Raw genomic sequence first — 20947 nt, forward strand, 5'->3', positions numbered from 1 at the left:
AGGACCAGGATTCGGATGACAGACTAGGAGCCCCACTTTGGACAGATTAAGTTCAAGATGGGCATTTTATATGTAAGCGGATACTCAGGTAGGGAGCCGGTGTAGGAGGCTGGAGATCAGAGGAGAGTCCACGTGGAGCTATGAATGTGAGCGCCACCCGGTTCCAGGGCCACGCGGAGCCATGAGGATGGCTGGGGCCATAAGAGAATGCAAAGAGAAAAAGAAATGCAATGGCCAGTGAGCCTGGAGCACTCCATCAAAAAAGGGGGAAGATCTACTCAGAGGGTGGCCTCCAGCTCTGTGATTTAAAGAAACGCACTTATTTATCAAGACGCCATTTTGCCTTCATATACATGAAAGCTAAAACATACCAGCCAGGAGACGTCCACCAACAACCAACAAATTAGTGGTTGATGATCAGATTGACTTCTGGTTCTGAAGACTGATTGAACTGTTTTCATCAGAGGATCTTAGGACTTCAAAATGATTTATGCACCCCCAATTCACTAAGTGTTAAGATTTCTAAGAGGCAAAATATAACATCTTTGTAGGCTGAAAAAACATTACTTTGATCCTAAATGCCTTAATGAAGACAGTCATTAATCAACGGTTTTTAGCTATGACCACGATCTAAAAATGCCTTTTACAAATCACAGACTTAGAATGTAAGCTCTTAGAGGGGAGGGCCTAACTCTGTGTTGTTTTCTACTATAACACCTCGCCATGGGGTCAGACATTCGGCAGTAATGAGTTAAACAATTTGCTCCCCTAGTATGTAATTTCCCTTAAGCCAAAATTCCCAGCAAACCAATAAAATCATCTATCTGGAGGGAATGACATGAATTGCATTATGTGGCTTTAACCAAAAGGTCAATACTGAGAGCTTGTTCTTGGTTCCATTCCAGAGAGTCCATTTTTTCCAGAGTTTCATCATTTACTTTTATTTCTCTTTCAAAACAACTACCCTGTGATATATACACATCAGCTTCTGATTTTATTGGTGCTGGGATTAAAAACAAGAAGGTTCTCCTCTTCCTCGCTGCCCCTTAAAATAAGGCCCCAGAGCAGACATTTTAAGGATGCCTTCTGGCTCTCCAAGATTAAATTCTTCAACATCAACTCCTGGGGTGAATATACATAGTGTTGCAATAACCCTGCGGGGGGGGGGGGGGGGATGGGGGGGGCGGGAAGGGGGCAGAGCTGGTCTTGTGCCTAGAAGCTGCAGTGACTGATTAGAGGTTCTCAGGACACCCCTCAAAGTCACAGAAACAGATTTATGGGAATACATCAGCGACTGACATCAATACACCATGCAGGTTTTCAAAGCACACACATTGCCTGTGGATTTGACTTCCACCCCCAGCGTAGGGAACACCACTCTTAGGAACAATAAGTTGGGGCAGGAGATCCATGCAGGATCCTTCATCTGAGCATCTCCTGACAAGACCCACTTCGCAGATGCATAAACCAAGGACTGATGGCTTGCCTGCTGCCACTAGCGTTTTTTAGGTAAGCATGAGGGAAAAGCTCCTGTGTTCCCTTTAAGGATTTCTGGAGATGTGCTCTTGGACACGCTTCCCCTTCAGACCTAAAGATCATTTGGGAAGAAGAGCACTTCCGACTGTTGTGAAAGCGGTGGCTTTCAGGCTGAGAGCTGAGTGTTAGGAGAGGCAGGGGTCGGATTTGCACGCTGCTGTTCTCTGTGGCCACAAGTCCTGGAGGGAAGGTGCCCCTAATGGCTGCCTGTGTTTCTTTCACTAGGACAGACAGCTGAAATCTAATTAAAACTATCACCTATGTTCCTGGTCTGCCTCTCTCTCTTTCAGCCCTATTCAGAGGTACCCGGCTTTGCTCACATCCCAGAGCAGGAGATGCTGTGTTCTCTGAGCTTCCTGCTCAGCGGGCTAGCCCTGTTGTCTGAGCACTGCGTTTACAAGGCTGACATTAATCAGCCACACAAAGACCACGGCTCCCCTCCGGGCAGATTCTGTTAATTTAGATTCGGAGGCAGGGTTTTTCTGCTTTACCACAGCAGAAAAGCATCCCCTCCCCCACCAAGTTGCTGACCCAACCCCCCCCCCCCCCCTTCCCATACATTCTGCTTCTGACAATATCTTGGGCATTCACACCAGGAGGAACTGGGAGATTTATTGTTTCCTTCTCCTTTCTGTTACCAATCAGATTGATAGGGAAGCGAGACCAGAAAAGGCGGAGGGGAGGAAAAAAAAAAACAAAACCTCAAACCACCAACCCTGTTAAATGCCATCACTTATGATCTGGTAGCTCTCAAGGAAAGAGCGGAATATATTTTTGGAATGTATTAACATTCCCATTTAGACCCAATTGCCATGGATTTCAATGATTTCTAGAAATAAAGCCGGACGGGTAAATGCCAATTTGGAGGCAGTTCATTTGGTCTAGCGCTTGGATCTTTGCTGTGTTACCAGGTGATGGGTGCTATCTTTGTTAAATGAATGCAGGTCATGCCACTAAAGTGGTAACTTTCTATCCAAGGGCATACGATAAATTCCATCCTTCAAATCACCATCCCTTTGCTACATACCCAGCAAAAAAGATGAACCTGAGTAAAAAACTTGCTTGCTAATTGGTCTAATGCTTTTACTGCGTGCCACGTTGTGTTCTATTAAGGTATAACACTAATCTATCATTTTGCGTCTGTGTTTTTAAGTATGTAATTCTTTTCTCCAATTTGAGCCTAATTTAATGAGGACGGAGCTACTTAGCTTCCCAAAATGCTGAAATGACAGGCTACCAAGAGAAATACGACTTTCATTCAAATGAAGTTTCTGCATGCTATAATTGTGGCAAATGGAGCAGGCAGGTCTTCAGAGGATTAAAATCAAGTAAAAAGAGAATGATTAAAATCCCTATTTGCTGAAAGGAAGCAGTAGGTAGTGGCATTTTGGAGGGTGGGGTTGGAGGAAAGAAATAGCACAGAAAAATTCCCAGTATGGGAAGGCAGTGAAACTCTGAGGTGGGTTGCCAAGGGTATCTATATTTCCCTTCTTGGAAGGTTTCTAGATGGAGGTTAGGTTCCTCTCAATTCAGCCAAATAGAGAGATGAGCTTTTTAGACATCGGATAGCACATAACAGTTGAAGTTTTGAGTACTTTCAAATGAAGGCAATATGGTCCAGTTCTGGAAGACAGGAGACCTTGCCTCTAGCCCATGGTTTGCCCAAGCTATACCCGTGTGCTTGGATAGGTCATTTAACCTCTTCACTGGGCCTCAGGTCTCTTCAATTTTAAAATGACAGGGGGCTGGGCACCTGGGTGGCTCGGTTGGTTAATTGTTCAACTTTGGCTCAGGTCATGATCTCACGGTTCGTGAGTTTGAGCCCCACATCGGGCTCTGTGCTGACAGCTCAGAGCCTGCTTCAGATTCTGTGTCTCCATTTCTCTCTGCCCCTCCCTTGCTTGTGCTCTGTCTCTCTCTGTCTGTCTCTCTCTGTCCCAAAAGTAAATAAACATTAAAAAAATTAAAAAAATAAAGAAATAAAATGACCGGGCACCTTGGTGGCTCCGTCGGTTAAGCATCTGACTCTTGATTTCATCTCAGGTCATGATCTCGTGGTTTGTGAGTTTGAGCTCCGCCATCAAGCTCTGCACTGACAGTGTGGAGTTTACTTGGGGTTCTCTCTCCCTCTCCCTCTCTTTCTGCCCTTCCCCTGCTCCCTCTCTCTCAAAAAATAAACCAAAAACAATTTTTTTTTATTTTAAAATGACAGAACCCAGATCAGGTGAGGTCCAAGATGATCTTTCAGACTGTACTTCATTTCCAAATGAAACTAATAGAGCTCATTTCATTTATATTTCCAAAGGATCATCTCCCCACCTTCAAAATGCTCATTAAGCTGCCACGCCTGGGCATAAGTGGGCTGTAACACCAAAGTCCAAATTAAGCCTATCCTGACAGCTCTTGGAATCTTCTGGATGGGAAGAAAGCTCAGTGCAGCAGATTCATACCATTCAGTTAAGTGTTCAGAGTTCACACATACAGCTTACAGCAAGGCATTATTACCTTGGTGAGAGATAATGCTCTCTGCTAGAATCATTCCCAGGGATCTAACCCAGAGTCAGAAGAACTCAGCTTTATGTTTGAGATTGTTACAGGTGTTAGAATCAGCACCAAAACCAAATGGCGTGAGCAGTCAACACAGAAGTACCTTGAGATTTTTCTTTGGAAAACGTTTTCTGCCCTCCTCCTAACATCGAGCTCTCTGAGCTTAAGGAACCCGCGAGAGCTCTGTTAGGCTGGCTTTGGGGTTTTATGTCAGCAGCTGCTGTGACTCTGTCAGGGCAGGGCCTTGTCTGTGACATTCACACGAATATCCTCCAGCAACTGTACAAGGTCCGGTATGTAGGTGACACAGTAAAAATAGGGGCTGTGCTACGTTCCTGGCTTTTATAAAGGGATTTGAAGTCATATGGAATAGATATCTGGGGGAAGGAATGATCTGAAACAATTTCAACAATCAGACTCTAGTAACCCTTTTAATTTTGGTTCTTCTCACTTATTTTTTTTTAATCAACTTTATTGGTATACTGAGGTGTCATAATTTATGTACAAAAACATGAACAGATTTTAAGTGTCCAGCTCATAAATTCTAAACAAGTCCATATACCCCTGGGGAACCATGGCCCTCACTGACATATAGAACATTTGAATCACCGCTTAAAGGTTCCTCATGTTCCATTTTCCATTTAGGTCAATACCCTGATTCCACACCCAGGCAATCTAGTAACTTTTAAAAAACTGTTTATTTATTTATTTTTGAGAGAGTGAGAGTGAAAGCAAGAGCGAGAGAGAGAGTGAGACACAGACTCTGAAGCAGGCTCCAGGCTTTGAGCTGTCAGCACAGAGCCCGACATGGGGCTTGAATTCACAAACTGTGAGATCATGACCTGAGCCGAAATCAAGAGTCTGTCGCTTAACCAACTGAGCCATCCAGGAGCCCCTAATAACTTGTTTTTGAACCAATACTTTTCCTGCTTTCATTCATATGTATTCATCAGCACCAGAAATCCCGCAAGTATATTTAGATCTCACAGTTTCTATGACCCAAGCTTGGTGATTAAGGCACGCTCTTATTTAAGCAATAAGGATTATCCTTTGAAGAAAAATGATCAATGAAGCTTCGGTTCTTGACTATGTCATTGCATTCTTTGGTTACGGCCTCATCCTTCAAAGACAGTAGTTACTTCTGAGAAGTGGAAGGGTTCTGTCTTTCTCAAGGGAGACACTGGACACGACCCTTCCTTTTCATAAGGGCTTGCCAAGTGTCACCTGTTTGACTACTCTAGGCACCACACTGAGGGAAAGTGGAGCCTGAAAGACGCCATCTCCAAACCTAGGAGTTTGACAACTTGATGAGGAATTATTATTATTTGAAAAATTTTATTTATTTATTTTGAGAGAGAGAGAGTGGGAGAGGGAGAGAATGAGTGGAGAAGGGGCAGCGAAAGAGGGAGAGAGACAATCCCAAGCAGGCTCCATGCTGTTAGTGCAGAGCCCAACATGGGGCTGAAACCCACGAACTCTGAGATCATGACCTGAGTCAGATGCCCAAACGAATGAGCCACCCAGGCGCCCCGATGAGGAATTATTTAAATTGAACGGAGTTTGCTGCACATCTCCCCTCAATTTCTGTCTCCCATCTGAATCAGAACCACCAGTTCTTTAGATTTGCCTTGGAGATGTCTCCTTGCTATCTTATGGCCAGCTCTCACCACCAGGTGAGGCTCCCATCTTCTCTCACCTAGACTGTTGCCAGAGACTCCAACCTGCAGGCTGCCTTCGACTCTCTCTTCTCCTGGCCAAACTTAACCAGAGGTGGGTTTCTAAAGCTCTGGATCCAGTTTTGCCTCAGTGGCTCAAGACAGGCTCTGACTTCTGACTTCTTAGAGTCAGAAGTAGAGACTTCTAAGAATGGCTTTCCAATCCTTTGCCCTCTGGTCCCAAGCCACCCTCTCAGTGTCATCCCCTGCTCTCCTTCCATTGTGTGTTCTCTATTCCAGCTACTCCTCAAGACTCCATGCACAGTTATTCCCCAGTCCTCCGCACATGCTTTTCCTTCTGCTCAGAATGTTCTCTTCCCCTCCTCCCTCGTCAAATTCCTACCTATTCTGTGAAGGGTCTCCTCTCCACAGCTTCCTTAATTTCCCAGTTATTCTTTTCTGTGTGCTCCCTTAATATTATTTTTACATTATCATTAGTTATACTTATGGCCTCTCTCCTACTAGATTAATGTATCTTTTACGCAGAGGGACTGTGTCTTATTATTTCTGTAGTTCAATGCTGAGTCCCGGGCCCCACATCAGAGAGTAATGAACACTGAACTGCAGAAGTGACCAGAGGATCAAAGCGAGAGTATTACTAAGACAACAAATGTAGGTGATAAGCACTCTACACATCCATGGCCACTACAAGTATATGTGTTAAAGAATGAAGGACCCCAAAAGGGTGCAACACAGAGGAGTCAGGAATCTTTACTATCAAAAATGTACATAAAACATTAATATATAAAAACTATATAAAAACATTCATATATAAAAAACTATTGCTTACTGGATGCTTACATTTGTGAATAAAATTGGTAACTACCCAATTTGTCAAGAATGAGAACTGACTGAATAAGTTATAGGACACTCAAATCATAGAATACTGTACACGTTGCCATATAAAAGTATAAAAGAGAACATAGAGACAGAAATATGTTTGCGAGCCAGTGAAAAAAGCAGGTTACAAAACAATATCTAGTTTATGAGTCCATTTTTGGAAAGAAAAATGGTGGAAGGGACTTCATCGAAATAGCAACAGTGGTTAGAATTGACTCGTTTCTCCTTTTGTCTGTCTTTCTAGATTTTCTACAGTGGACACAGATCAGGTTTCTAGTAAGTAAAAGAACTATTACAAACATCATGTAATGGAAAATTTATCACCAATTTTGGAGAGCAGTCAAATTTCTGAGTTATTTTCCAGGCCAGTTTAATTCTCAACATACATACCATTTGAAATAATTGTAGAAAATGATACTTATGTATTATATTAGCATTCTTTTTCTGGATATTTCCATTCCTCATTTTGTGTGTGTGTGTGTATGTGTGTGTGTGTGTACTCAGAAAGACACTGACTTTACGTAGAAAATATTTTTTGGGGGGTGCCTGGGTGGCTCAGTCAGTAAGTGTCTGACTTCAGCTCAGGTCATGATCTCACGGTTCGTGGGTTCGAGCCCCACACTGGGCTCTGTGCTGACAGCTCGGTGCCTGAAGCCTGCTTCAGATTCTGTCTCCCTCTCTCTCTGCCCTTCCCCCACTCGTGCTCTGTCTCTTTCTCTCTCTCAAAAATAAACATTAAAAAAATTTAAAAAATATTTTTTTGTCAAGGTCTCATTATAAAGGTATTTCAAGTGATACATTGTTTTGAGCTATTTGATATCCTTAAATTAAGCTGTAGAAGAAAATGGTTAGCCTCATCTCATTGTCTGTGGGAGGCAAGTAAAATCCCATTATAGCTAAAGAGCTCAAACTGACCACTTTTTTCTATCTTTAAAATAGGCCTTCAGATGATGTAAAATAAAAGAAAGTTGCCATTAGGGGGTCCATGGAATTGCAATTACTTTTCAAGTTAGACTTTAAATAGACTCTCTGATTATTTCTGTTTTAAGTGCCTCTTACAAGTTTTTCATTGGGTGATGACTAACCCTGGCACATTCCCCTGGGCAAAATACCAACTCTGGGGTCAGGAATCCCAGGGCCTTTTGAACAGTTAAAAAGGAGACAAGGCAGCCCCAGTCACAGAGTCAGGGAGATCTTGGCAATACCATAGACTTCCTGGGGACTCACCAGTTGGGCTGGCACCAGCTCTGCTGGGTAGCACTGGCAACATGATTGTGAGGTTCTAAGACATAGAAGAAAGCAGGGCCCCCTGTTGGACATAGCCAGAGCAGAGTATTAAACCAACAGGGGCCCTTCTAAGCGAGGGACCTGTATACCTGCAAAGGCTGTCCTTCCGTAGAGTTGGCCCCGCTGGTGGGTGATACCACCTTTCGCAATACCTCAAAGACTTCAGCTCGTCTGGACATAAGCTCCCCCATCTATGGCTTGGCACTTTGCTAAGCCCGGAAGAGTCAAGTGTAAGTAAATGAATTCATCAAAGTATTTAAAACTCCATCTTTATTGGTGTATAGAACTTCTATACTGGACTACCCAGCAATAATACTACATATGTCTCCTCAGTGGGTCACTATGTATGCCATTGGATCAGTCATTAATCTATCCAATAAATCACCTCCATCCAATAAATCTTCACAGGATTCCCACCTCTTGGCAGGCACTGAGGATGCACAGAAGAATCAAAGCCCCTCAATATCTCCCATGTCTCAGGAGACAAGCATATATATAGTGGATTATTGGTGAGGGGTGGCCAAGGGACATTTCCCAGGGAAGAAAACAATTGAATTGAGTCATGAAGGAAAGACAGGAGTTGTCAGGAGTACCAAAGTGGAAAAGTGACAAAAAGAAAGGGCATTTCGGGTGACATGAACACATGTGAAGTTAAGAATGATGAAACCGGGTGCTCAGGGAAGGGTAAGGGGTTCAGTGTTGCTAAATTGTAAGTGTAGAAAGGCAGGAGCTAAAGCTGTCTATTTTCAGAACCACTAGCAAATTACCAAAGCTGTTATAAACAATTATAGCCAGAGTAAATGAAAAGCGTAAGTTGATGGATGAATTAGCAGAGACAGAGAGAGAGAGAGAGAGAGAGAGAGAGAGAGAGAGAGAGAAGGAAGACCGGAGGAGGGGGAAGAAGAGGGTGTCCGAGCGGGAAGCACTCTGTGATATGTGAGAAGTTATTTAGAGAGCTCTCCACAGGTGATGGACAACAAAATTGCGCCCGTCAAGGAGGCTTCACAAGGTGAAATGAGAGTGAGTATCCTGTGACAAAGCTGATGAGCACACTCAACATAGAGGCAAGAAGCCAAAGCTGGGGGTCCTTGGAGTCTGCACAAAATTCCCAGGGGTAGGTGGAAATTCCCCTCGAGACCAGTGCTCCTGTAATCCTGTCCTCTGCGTTGCTGCATGTTGGATCAGGACTGATCCACTGAGGAGCACAGAGGCCTGTTAACCACCCTCGTGGCATCCAGGAATGAAGCAGTGTGTGAATGGGTCACTGCCATCAACAGTTAGAAATCAGAATTCCCTGCTCATGGGTGGTGGTGCTAAAACTCTTCACTGAGACATCCCTTCCTGGAAGAAACTCGCTATTTCATTTGTTTGGACCCCCTGCTTGGAAGAAATTGGATTTTAAAAGGCATAATAACGATAATAACTTCTGTGTATCAAACGCAGACACTTCTAAACCAGGCAAGGCATCACAGTCAAAAAGAGGAAAAGAATGTATGTCGAGCCCTATCCCAGACTTTCTGAAACAGATTTTGGAGACGGAGCCTTCACCTGTTTGTGTTTATTTTTGTCTGTTTATTTTTAAAAGCTCCCAAAGGGATTCTGATGCACAGCCAGGGCTGATAACCAGCTTGTCTGATTCTTGTGTGTTATTTTTCCTCTGCTGTTGGATCCTGGAATTTGTGAGGGGATAGTTTGTAGTGCTCTAATCAACTGAAGGGGTTCTAATTTCTTAGGCATAGAGGATTATTTCATGTTCCCAAATTAAGCCTTGTGTAACAGAAGGCATTTACGTTCTGTCCAATGGGCCTGGAGAAAGGAATTTTTAGCCTCTGAGGCTTCCTACATGAGAGAGCCCAGCTCTGAGGATGAAAGTCCCTGGCGGAAGGAACCCATTTATGCACAAGACATGATGTCAAGGAGTTAACATGGAATGTCTAATTTCGTTCTCCCAACCACTCGACAGCTCAGCAGACATGTATGGAACATGTACTGGGTGCCTGGTGCCATGCCAGTGTTGGTGACACAGAGATGAACAGATTGGTGTCCCGGCCCTCCAGGAGCTCATGGTCTAATGGGAAAACAAGGAATTAATATCTCCATTTTTATAGGCAGGAAGTGGAATTGAAAAGGGCTGGGGAACTTATTTAAGGTTAGACAGTTAGTAAAGGCTAGACTAGAGGTATTTGATCTGGTCTCCCCCCCCAAACCACTGCATGCTGTTGCTTCCCAAAGCGACAGGCAAATGTGACAAGGAGGTGATGGGCTGCCACAGTCCACCATTTAGCCATGTGTACTGCGTGCACTGCAGAAAGCGTCCTGGTGCTGGTGGCAAGTCAAGAATTCAGGGGTTTATGGGGCCACGGAAACCTTTGCTCAGGATCACCTGACAGATGGCTGGAGGGGAGCAAGCTAGCTCTCTGAACCTCAGTTTCTCCATCTGCAGGCAAGAATACCACTAGCTCTTGTGCCACAGCAAGATTACTTGTGTAAGTGTTTGGGGTTCTCTTAAGATTGTATTTTTTGATATCCACAACAGACAAAGGGTTTCAGCCACAACATGCTCCGGAAGTGGCCCATGTCTCAGTCTTTCGGGGGATTATTTAATTTTTATGAACATTTTAACAGTTCCTCAGCCGCCTTTAAAGATTTAATACTTTAGAGAATAACAGAGCTTTGGGGGAGAAAAAAAAACCACATTAAGTCGCTGACCTATGCAGCTTAGAGGCAAGAGGCTTCAAGGCATTAGGAAAGAGAAGAATATATGGTACCTAAGAGCAGGTCGGCTGAATCAGAATCAAATCCTTCTTGAAACACCTTCTGGTGGAAATTATTAGAATACAGAAAAGAGCCTTGGACTGAGATCTCAGGGTACCTTCCTTTTAGATCCCGCTCTGCCACTCACAAAGTCGTCTTGGGTACATCTCGTTGTCTATGGGCCTTCGTTTCCTTCTTGGGAAAAGAAAGGTTTTGACTGGATTTTTTTCAGGGACCTGCCGTGTAACATCCGAACATCTACTAGGACTGTGATGCACCAACAAAGTAGGCCTGCTGCCCCAGGGAGAATTCAGGAAACCACAAGAGCAGCAACAAGGAGCGGCTGACGCTGTTGAATCAGCACTCACTCCACCACATCAAAGCAGCGTGTTCCCAATTCGGCTGAACTATTTCTCCTTCAGGGAGGGCCCTGTTTTGATTGCCACTGACCTGCATGACAGCCCTTCTTCCTCACACAGTGGAGTCTGTGGGTGGATAATGGCTATGGCATGAGATTCTTAAGGATACATGGACAGAATTCAGAACACCCATAAACCTGCATGAATGTGCTAGTTCTCTACGGCTGCATGGGAAATTACTCCAGAATGTAGCATGAAACAACAAATATGTAGTATTTCATGGTTTCTGTGGGGGTGGGAATCCAGGCATGGCTTAGCTGGTCGGCTGTGGCCCAAGGTGTCCTGTTGAGCAGGGCTGCAGTTTCATTTGATGGCTCAAACGGAGGTGGGGGTCCTCTTTCAAGCACACTCATGTAGCTGCTAATAGGACTCAGTCCCTCACCATGTAGGCCTCTCACAGGCCTGCCTCACAATATCATAGCTCTCCTCCCCAGGGTATTGAGCACTAAATTGTGTCCAGCCCCAAATCCACATGTTGAAGCCCTAACACTGATGTGACTATTTGGAGATGGGGCTTTTAGGAGATATTAAGTTAAATGAGATCATAGGGATGGGGTCCTAATCTAGCAAGACTCATAGCCTATAAGAAGAGGAAGACAGAGAGAACTCTTTCTCTCTCTGCTGTACACAGAGAGGCCATGTGAGCAGGCAGTGAGATCCTTATAGATTGGTATGATTGACACTCCCATAGAGTTTGTCCCATGAAGATGCAGGAAACTGCTAACGCAGAGCTCTTGACATGCCTCTCTGTCATAGTTCCAGCACCTAATCCACAGCACTTTGCTGACAGTTTATCTCCTGTCTTCACTTTTTTTCCCAAGGCCCTTTTCATGGCTTTCAGTAAGTGGCACACATACACAAGCCTAGGATGAGTCAAAGGAGATAACAAACAACTGGATAGACTCATTTATTGTGGTTTGGTCAGAAAGATCTCTGTTTAACAACCCTCAGGGGTTATTTTAATGAACATGACTCTCGGATAAATAATCTCCTGCTCCTTCATAAGGAGCTACCCTCTCAGAACAAACAATGCTCCACAATACTAGGCCAGCCATTTATTTCCTCTGACAAGATTGGTGCTTTGGAAAAGCAAGTTCACTGCAGGTCCTGCTCCATGAGAGGACAGCAGGGGTCATGATACCAACTCCCTCATTAAATACTCAGAAAATGAATCCTGACCATGGACAGCAAGTTTACATTATTACAGTGAATGACAGTGCAAAATTAAGAATGTTGAGGGCTGTGCAAATACAAACATTTGGGTAGAAATGGGAAAGTTCTGCCACAAGATAACTCTTTTCTGTCTCTTTCCTGTTCTCGATTAATGTGAGGACCTAACTATTCACTTGAAAGCAGAAGGCATCATTTTGGAAGAGTCTTAGAGAGAATCTCTGTATTTTCTATTAACGTAACTCATTCTACCAGTTGTGTCCATTCATTAATGTCACGCAATACCTACAGAACGCTCCATGTGTGAGTCATTCTTCCTCATTTCTTGGTGACTTCCTCTCACATTTCCTCTAGCCCTTGAAGAAAACTCCCTGCACATTTTAATTATTATGTGTCATGGTGTGGACGTCTTGGGGTTCATCTTGTTTGGGGTTCTCTGTGCATCCTGGACCTGAATATCTGTTTCCTTCCCCAGGTTAAAGAAGTTTTTAGCCATGATTTCTTCTAATAAGTTTTCTACCCCTTTCTCTGTCTCTTCTCCTTCTTTGTCTGCTATAATGCAAATGTTAGCATGCTTGGTGATGTGCAAGAGGTCCCTTAAACTATCCTCATTTTTTAAAATTCTTTTTTCTTTTTGGCTGTTCAGCTTGGGTGCTTTCCATTATCCTGTCTTATAGATCACTGATCGATTCCTCTACATCATCTAATCTGCTCTTGATTCCCTCTAGAGTATTTTTCATTTCAGTTATTGTATTCTTCAACTCTGATTGGTTCTTTTTTATATCATCTATCTCTTCGTTGAAGTTCCGACCTCTGTTCATCCACTCTTCAGTCCAGTGAGGATCTTTATGACCATTACTTTGGACCCTTTATAAGGTAGATTGCTTACCTCTGTTTCTTTTACTCTGTTTCTGAGGTTTGGTTCTATTCTTTCATTTGGAACATATTCCCATGCTTTCTCATTCTGTCTGGCTCTGTGTTTGTTTTTATGTATTAGGCAGATCAGTTGTGTCTCCCAGACTCAAGGGAGTGGCCTTATGTAGAGGGTCCTGTAGGGCCCAGAAGCTCAATCCCCACTGGTGTCCAGACCAGGCACTCCAGGGCTGTCTCCTATGTGGGCTGTGTGGCTGGGTCACAACTGTTGTGGGTGCACCGCTGTGGCTGGCTGAGAGGCTCAGCTGAGGCTTTTGCTGGTGTGCTGGTGGGCAGGGCTCCTTCCCCCAACCCTCTCCCTGCACCCCCCTGTTCCATGGGAGTCACTTTGGGCAGGTATTAGACATGGTTTTGCTCCTTCTTTTTATTTTTTAATGTTTATTTGTTTTTGAGAGAGAGAGAAAGACAGAGTGCAAGAGGGGAAGAGGGGGCAGAGAGAGGGAGACACCGAATCTGAAGTGGGCTCCAGGCTCCGAGCTGTTAGCACAGAGCTCGACATGAGGCTCGAACCCATGGAGTGCAAGATCATGACCTGAGCCAAAGTCGGACGCCCAACCGACTGAGCCACCCAGGTGCCCCTGCTCTTTCTTTTAAAGTCCCTAAGCCACCACTCTAATTTTGGCCCTTGTAATCTTTTACAGTACTCTCCTAGGACCTTTCCTCACCCTCGTTTTGGAGGCTTCTATCAGATTAGCATTTCCCAAACCCAGAACTGATCATTTCTTTTCTCACAAGTGCTCTGTGGCTGTTTTCTACTTATTGGTTTTTTTTTTTTTAATTTTTTTTTCAACGTTTATTTATTTTTGGGACAGAGAGAGACAGAGCATGAACGGGGGAGGGGCAGAGAGAGAGGGAGACACAGAATCGGAAACAGGCTCCAGGCTCCGAGCCATCAGCCAGGAGCCTGACACGGGGCTCGAACTCACGGACCACGAGATCGTGACCTGGCTGAAGTCGGACGCTTAACCGACTGCGCCACCCAGGCACCCCTCTACTTATTGGTTTAAGCACATAATCCCTGGCTTTTGTGAACCGCCACAGTCAGGCCCAGACTACTTTTCTCATCTCATTTGCTTCTCTCCATGCTGGATGACATGATGTTCTCCCAATCATTGAGTTGGAGCCACACATTCCCAGCTTTACAACTTTATCCTCATGGTTCCTGTCTTCCTGAATACCTTCCTACCTCTGCCTGTTGAAATCCTATTCATTCTGGGAGCTCCACCTTTTGTGAAAAGTATGTGTGCTACTGATTCAAGCTCTTCACTGCTGCACATGACCTGAGGCCTGTCACTGAACTGTCCTCATCTTGGAGAATCTTGCGGTCCCTTCTTGTGCCTTCTACCTAGCCACTCACTAAATTTCTGTTAAATTGAATGGAAAAAAATTGTAATGTGTGCTATGAGCCCCCAAGCTTCTCTGAAAGAACTTCCCTGAAAGAAGTTCCATACCTTGCAGAAAATATTTTATAGGAGAGGAGAAAGTGAGTTGCTTATTAGAACATTTCTTTGCCTTGTGTCCCTGGTCCATAAGAGGAAAAATATGTCCTTTTGCATCTCAGATATCTCAAAATTGGCCTCTCAATAAATCATGGGCTACAGCATATTTTGCAGAGCGTGTTTACATTTTATTTTCATACAACTTTGCCTAAAATGGTCACAGACTTCAGCTCTGATCTTCATCTCTGCATATTTCCTTTGCTAGCTTAGAAGACCCTCAAAATTAGGAAGCCGGACACAAATCCTACCTATGTGAGGTAGACTAACTAGGAAGATATTAACCCCGAAGTGTAACAACAAAAGGTCCCCTGATCTTTACTGAAAGGATTACATTTTTTATACATGTTAGGTCATAAAATCATGTCATTAGTTTACGGAATTGAGGACATTTCCATTTTACAGGAAGACTAAGACTTTAATGCTAAAATCTAGACAGTTGCCATGCTATTTCGTAGAGCTCATAAACTGGGTGTTGAAATTATCTTGTCCTCCTCTGTTTTGATTTTATTCCTAACTTAGGCAGTTACTCTAACAGTGTTGGTTTTATTATGAATAACGAATTCAGCATAGCAAAGAGGTGTTTGGCTAAAAGCAAGAGTAGTTTTTAAAATTAGAAAACCAGGATATGAAAGTTCAGTGAGTCCTTACAAGAGCTTTGAATTCATGAAGTTATGGAATCAGATTTCAGATGAATATATCCTGGTCGTTTCTCTGTATTTTATAGTGACTTTGTTTATACTGTAGCAAAATGGTGGTGAAGTAATTTATATATTCAGGTAAAGGAATATGCTTAACAAAAGAAGTTTCATGAATGAAATAACCCTGCTGTCTACACAAATGGAGCCAACGATCTTCACTAGGATCAAAAACCAATGCGGGTGAATCTCCAAGGGAAAGGACAAGTGGGATGGATCTCAAGGGGATGCTTAGTGAAAAAAGTCAGTCTCAAAGAATTATACACCACATAGTTCCTTTCAAATAACGTTTTTTGAGATAATCAAATTATAGATATGGGGATTAGTGGTTGCCAGGGGTTAGAGACTGGGAAGGAAGTGTCAGGAGGAGGATGGGGTGGTTATGATGGGGTAGCAGGAGGGAGCTCTGTAATGGCGGTTACATGAAGCTGCACAGGTGAGAAAATTGTAGAGAACTACACACACACACACACACACACACACACGCACGCACATGTGACACATGCCAAATCTGACAGTGTACTACAGCTAACACAAGATGTCGTCACTGGGGGAAAGTGTCGAGTGAAAGGTGCATGTGATCTTCTACGCATTTTTTTGTGGCTACCTGGGAATCTATTATCAGTTCCAAAAAATTTTTTTTTAAAAACTCAACTATTTTCTTGTCACAAAGGGGCTCATGAGGTCAGGCAGTAACATAAATAAGCAAAGTGGCTGGGAACAGGGAGCGTGAGCTCTGGCTGTTCTCATAAAGGCAGCTGCTATGTCTTCAGCTCCTACCATGGTGGGGCTGTGTGTCTGGATTTGCTGTTTTCTGAAGGCTGCTTCTATTTTTATAAAATACCCAGAACTGAAAATTCAAAAAGAAAATCTCCTGAATTTTATTGGCAATGAACTCTACCTTTTTGGAACACTATATAATGGGCCAAACTAAAGATATGAGGGCCAGATGCAGTCTAATGACATGCAAACTCAGCTTCAGGCCAGGTGAGCTGGGCCGAGGTGAACTGCCCACGTGATGACCTGGCAATCTCAATATGCATCTCACGCTCCTCTGTGGTCCCTTCTGAAAGACTGAGATCTGGGTCCCCTTGAGGAAGTAAGTTTTTTGAGCAGGCAACTAATGAAGATGGTGTAAGCTATTTCAGTGACACCCAGGGACTCTGGAGGATGTTGCTTTGATGTCAGCTCCGACTGACACCTCTGTTGTTGGCATCCCCCTGCAAGCTCTGGCCAGGACCTTCACAGCCACTTCCTCACCCTGTGCCCCGGACACGGTCGGGTGCTTAGACTGCATTTTTACAAGTGTTTGTTTGTTCTTGCCAGCTATCTTAGTTCCTTTATTTTTTCATGCTAAGTGCGGAGCACCTGGGTGGCTCGGTTGGTCGAACGTCCAACTCTTGATTTTGGTTCAGGTCATGATTCCAGGGCTGTGGGATTGAGCCCCATGTTGGGCTCCATGCTGGGCGTGGAGCCTGCTTAAGATATTCTCTCTCTCTCTTTCTCTGCCCCTCCCCCGCTCTCATGTGCATGCTCTCTTGCTCACTCTTTCGGAACAATAATAATAATTAATGATTTAATAATAAATGAGTTGTACATAAACTGAGAAAAGGAGCCAGGATCTGGTATCTTAAGCTAGAGCTTTCCTGAGGCGGATACAATGGTCTGGTGAATACACTTTATATGCACCGCACTCACAGCCTCTGTGTCTACCTCTGTGTCTGCTTGAAGCTCTGAATGTAAGCCTTTGGAGAATTAGTGCAAATGAGCAGAGGCAGGTGCTGATGGGGTCATTATTCTGGTTTGGGGCCTTTAAAGGCTTTCTCATCTCTGCCATCTAAAGGCCCACATTCTAGTCATCTTTCTTCCCCAACTCCCAACACGAACAGCTGACTCAGAAGAAGTGAAAAGAAGGATGGAACTAACTGCATGTTCTTCACCACGGCCACATCCGTGAGCCAGTAACATCCCTCCACTGTCCTCAACATCATGAGTGCCAAGCAGCCTCTTTCTGTCTTCAATCTCTGGTAGCTAGAGCATACCCAATTCCTTCAGGAAGGAAGGGAGTAGAAAAATTTCATTTTTTTTAAATTAGGATTTTAATTTAAGTCAAAAAATTAAATCATGAAATTTCATCTATGGCTCGGGGCACCTGGGTGGCTCCAACTCTTGATCTCGGCTCAAGTCATGATCTTGTGGTTCCTGAGACCGAGCCCCCTGCTGAGCTCTGCACTGACATCACAGAGCCTGTTTAGGATTCTCTCTCTTCCTCTCTACCTGCCTCTCCCCACTCTCGAAATAAATAAATAAACATGAAAAAAAAACTTTTTAAGTTTCACCCTATGGCTCCATTACACATTCTCAAATTTAAATAATTGAAAGATTTATCTGCGTGATTTCTGCTCTCCCCTCCAAAAGCCTGCTAATAAGAATCCAGAGGATGTTTTCCAATGCTGCTTTAAAAAAGCGTATTTGTATAAGACAGCAGTGGACCAAGCTCAGGGGAATACTTGAACCTGGGGGTTCCTGGGCCTTGTTTTGGAAAAACCTTGAAATACAATTACAAAGAAAAAAAAAGGACATTAGTAGGTATTACGTAATTATAAATCAATAAATGAGTCTTTTCCTGTTTACCGTTTTTTACCAAGCTTCACATAATATGCAGACTTTTAAAGGGTTGGTGCTCAGCCTGGAAAATTATGCTAATGAGGTAAGAGCAATAATTTAAAGTAGCCACTAATTTCTCGAAGGGGAAATATGCAGAGACCTGGGGCTCTACGTTTGTTTTCGACTAATTATCATGTATTTACTTTTCCATTAGTCCAATAATTTTTCTTTCAATTCAGAATTAAGCAATAAGACACTGAATTATATAAAGGCCTGTTTAGCATAGCAGACACACCCCATCATTCCCTAGTCCTCTGATTTACAGCTCTTAAAATGCACAACCAAGAGGCTGTCTATATGCCCTTTTGTATGTACATCCCATCACACAGTCACCTCAATAACTTATGCATTCTTGAAAGGACTACCTAGCAATTAACTCCAGGCTTTTCTAACTCACCATCTCATTATGCAAAGTGGATCTGAACACAAACTTTATCAGCAGCAACTTTTAGTTCGAATTCCGTCTTATTTCCACCACCCTCACTCTGCCTAGTAACGTCAGTATACGTGTGACCAAAAGGCTATGGAAAATGGCAGTTAAAAAAAATTGACATAGGACTGGCAGCACATTTAGTAATTGTTCTTTGCACTGTGGGGCACTACCATAAATCGAGATTGTCATATTTCAGCTGAAGCATGTGATGCAATTCTTTATAGAAATGGAAATGAATTCTCCCTGCCACACAACACAGCATTTTAACTATGTTCAGGAGGAATGGGCAAATAAGCAAGCTATTATTTTTACTCTAAAGGTTAAAAAAGAACAAACAAGCCCAAAACTCTTTGTTAGAAGGCAAGGAAATTCAGAGTATAGCTTTTGAAACCCTAGAAAGAGGAGGGGCGGGGGGGGCACCCTGTAGTGTTCTCTCATACATGTAAAGCATATCAGTGGAAAAGCTGACACATGGTCATTGGTTTAACACATGTGTTCTCATGGTAAGGAACCAAGGTGGGCTGGTAAAACCAAAGGAGAGGTAACCACTAAAGATATGTCAAGAGCATGAACAAGGAGGCATCGCATCAGTGCAACTGACTTACCAACATCAGGATCCACGGCTTGAACTCTGGTCAAGAGAGCCTTGGTGGCCGTGTTCTCATAGACACAGGCATTGTAGTGCTCGGAAGAAAACACAGGGGGGTTATCGTTCACGTCCTCCAGGATCAGGTGGATGTCAGATTGGCAGAACCTGCCACCACCGTCAGTGGCCCTGGCAATCAGGTTGTACACGGGGACCCTTTCCCGGTCCAAAAGAGCCAATGTTTTTAATTCACCTGTGAAAATAAAAGGCCTCACATTTCAAAAACCACTTTTCTTTGAAGAGCAGAGAATCACGTATATAAAGAATCCCCAATACGGGAAGGACCAATGACATTTGGCTCAAGTGCTTCCTACTTTGAAAAACAGCAAATCCAATTTTAAGCATCAGGGAAAAACCTATGGAATTTCTGGATACAACAACAAATCAACTGCATGGCCTTCAAATTAATTAATCCCACTGTGAAACTCCTGGTATCAGGATTTCCCTCCTTTGGCTACCTGGAGAGCACTGTAGCTCTTTAAACCTCTCAAGACCTGCTCTGGACATCAGCTATGTGTGTCTCTGGATTTCTGCTATATCTTCAGAAAAAGCATAGAGAATTGACAACAGTATCCTTAGTTCTCTGGTAGTCAGTCATGTCAATAATCCACAGACCCAGAAAGAGCAGTCTTCTCTGCTTCCAGAGCTGCTTCCAACATTGTTTCACCCCATCTTTTAGAGGAAAACAATCAAAACAGAGGCTGGCTTTAGCAAAAAGAGGTCTGGAAGGAATCCTATTGTGCCATTGTAAACCCGACTTGCTGGACTGTGGAAGGGCCTGTGGTTGCTTGGGGAGGGTTCCAGTGGGGGAATATTTGAGGGGTTTGGATCAGCAGGAATTTAGCAAGGTCAGGAGCTAAGATATATCTTTATTTTAACCAGTGGAACAGTGCTAGGTATCAGCCGCTGTGGAGAGTTTGTTGTTTAAATTTCAATAGACAGGGGCGCCTGGATGGCGCAGTTGGTTAAGCGACCGACTTCAGCCAGGTCATGATCTCGCGGTCCATGAGTTCGAGCCCCACGTCGGGCTTTGGGCTGATGGCTCAGAGCCTGGAACCTGTTTCCAATTCTGTGTCTCCCTCTCTCTCTGCCCCTCCCCCGTTCATGCTCTGTCTCTCTCTGTCCCAAAAATAAATAAAAAACGTTGAAAAAAAAATTTCAATAGACAATGGCAACAAGCACAGTGATAGACCTGAATAAATGCTATTTGCTGAAAAGCATGACTCATGAAATACTATTATTCTTAAATAAAATTAGTAGACATTATTCATACCAAGCCATCTATACTTATAAAGCATTTCCTTCTATGGCGTCCTTGCTGTAAGCCAGTTCTCAAACACAGCTTGGACTATTTCCTTCTCCTTCTCAGAAACTTCCAGTGGTTTTTCAGTTCGGCATTCAAGACCTTCCATGATCAGCCTAAAGTTCTTTCTCCCACCGCTTTTCTCGTAGGCCATCCTATAGCTCTTCTCACCAGTGACAGTGTTGTACATGCCCTTCCTCGAATGTGCCATGCTCTCTGCTCATGTTGACCCCAGGGCCTGAAGTGTCCTGCTTCAGCTACTAGAATCCTGCCTCGGTTCAATTACTGGCTCTTCCCCTTCATCAGAATATTAGCTACTTTTTCCTCTGTGCTCAGATATTACTCTCCTGATATCCTTCCTGGGCACTTATTTCATTCTGCCTTTTATTATTATTTAAAAAAAAAATTTCCCCCTACTGGGTTCAATATCCCTCAGGCATGACTTGTTTTACTTCTCTTGCAGCCCACCGCTAATATCCCATAAAGTTCTTTTATGTCTACTA

General features: G+C 43.6%; 1 protein-coding gene across 3 annotated transcripts in view; it reads right to left on the minus strand.

Moving 5' to 3' along the window:
• The window catches only part of FAT3 (FAT atypical cadherin 3), a 523627-nt gene that overhangs the window by 67171 nt on the left and 435509 nt on the right, over positions 1-20947 (minus strand). For all 3 annotated transcript variants that reach the window (XM_047823754.1, XM_047823753.1, XM_047823752.1), the window contains one exon: positions 19101-19334. In XM_047823754.1, the coding sequence (XP_047679710.1) occupies positions 19101-19334 (234 nt within the window). The remainder of the gene's footprint in view (positions 1-19100; positions 19335-20947) is intronic.

This window comes from Prionailurus viverrinus, chromosome D1 (assembly GCF_022837055.1).
Source record: "Prionailurus viverrinus isolate Anna chromosome D1, UM_Priviv_1.0, whole genome shotgun sequence".
NCBI classification, from domain to species: domain Eukaryota; kingdom Metazoa; phylum Chordata; class Mammalia; order Carnivora; family Felidae; genus Prionailurus; species Prionailurus viverrinus.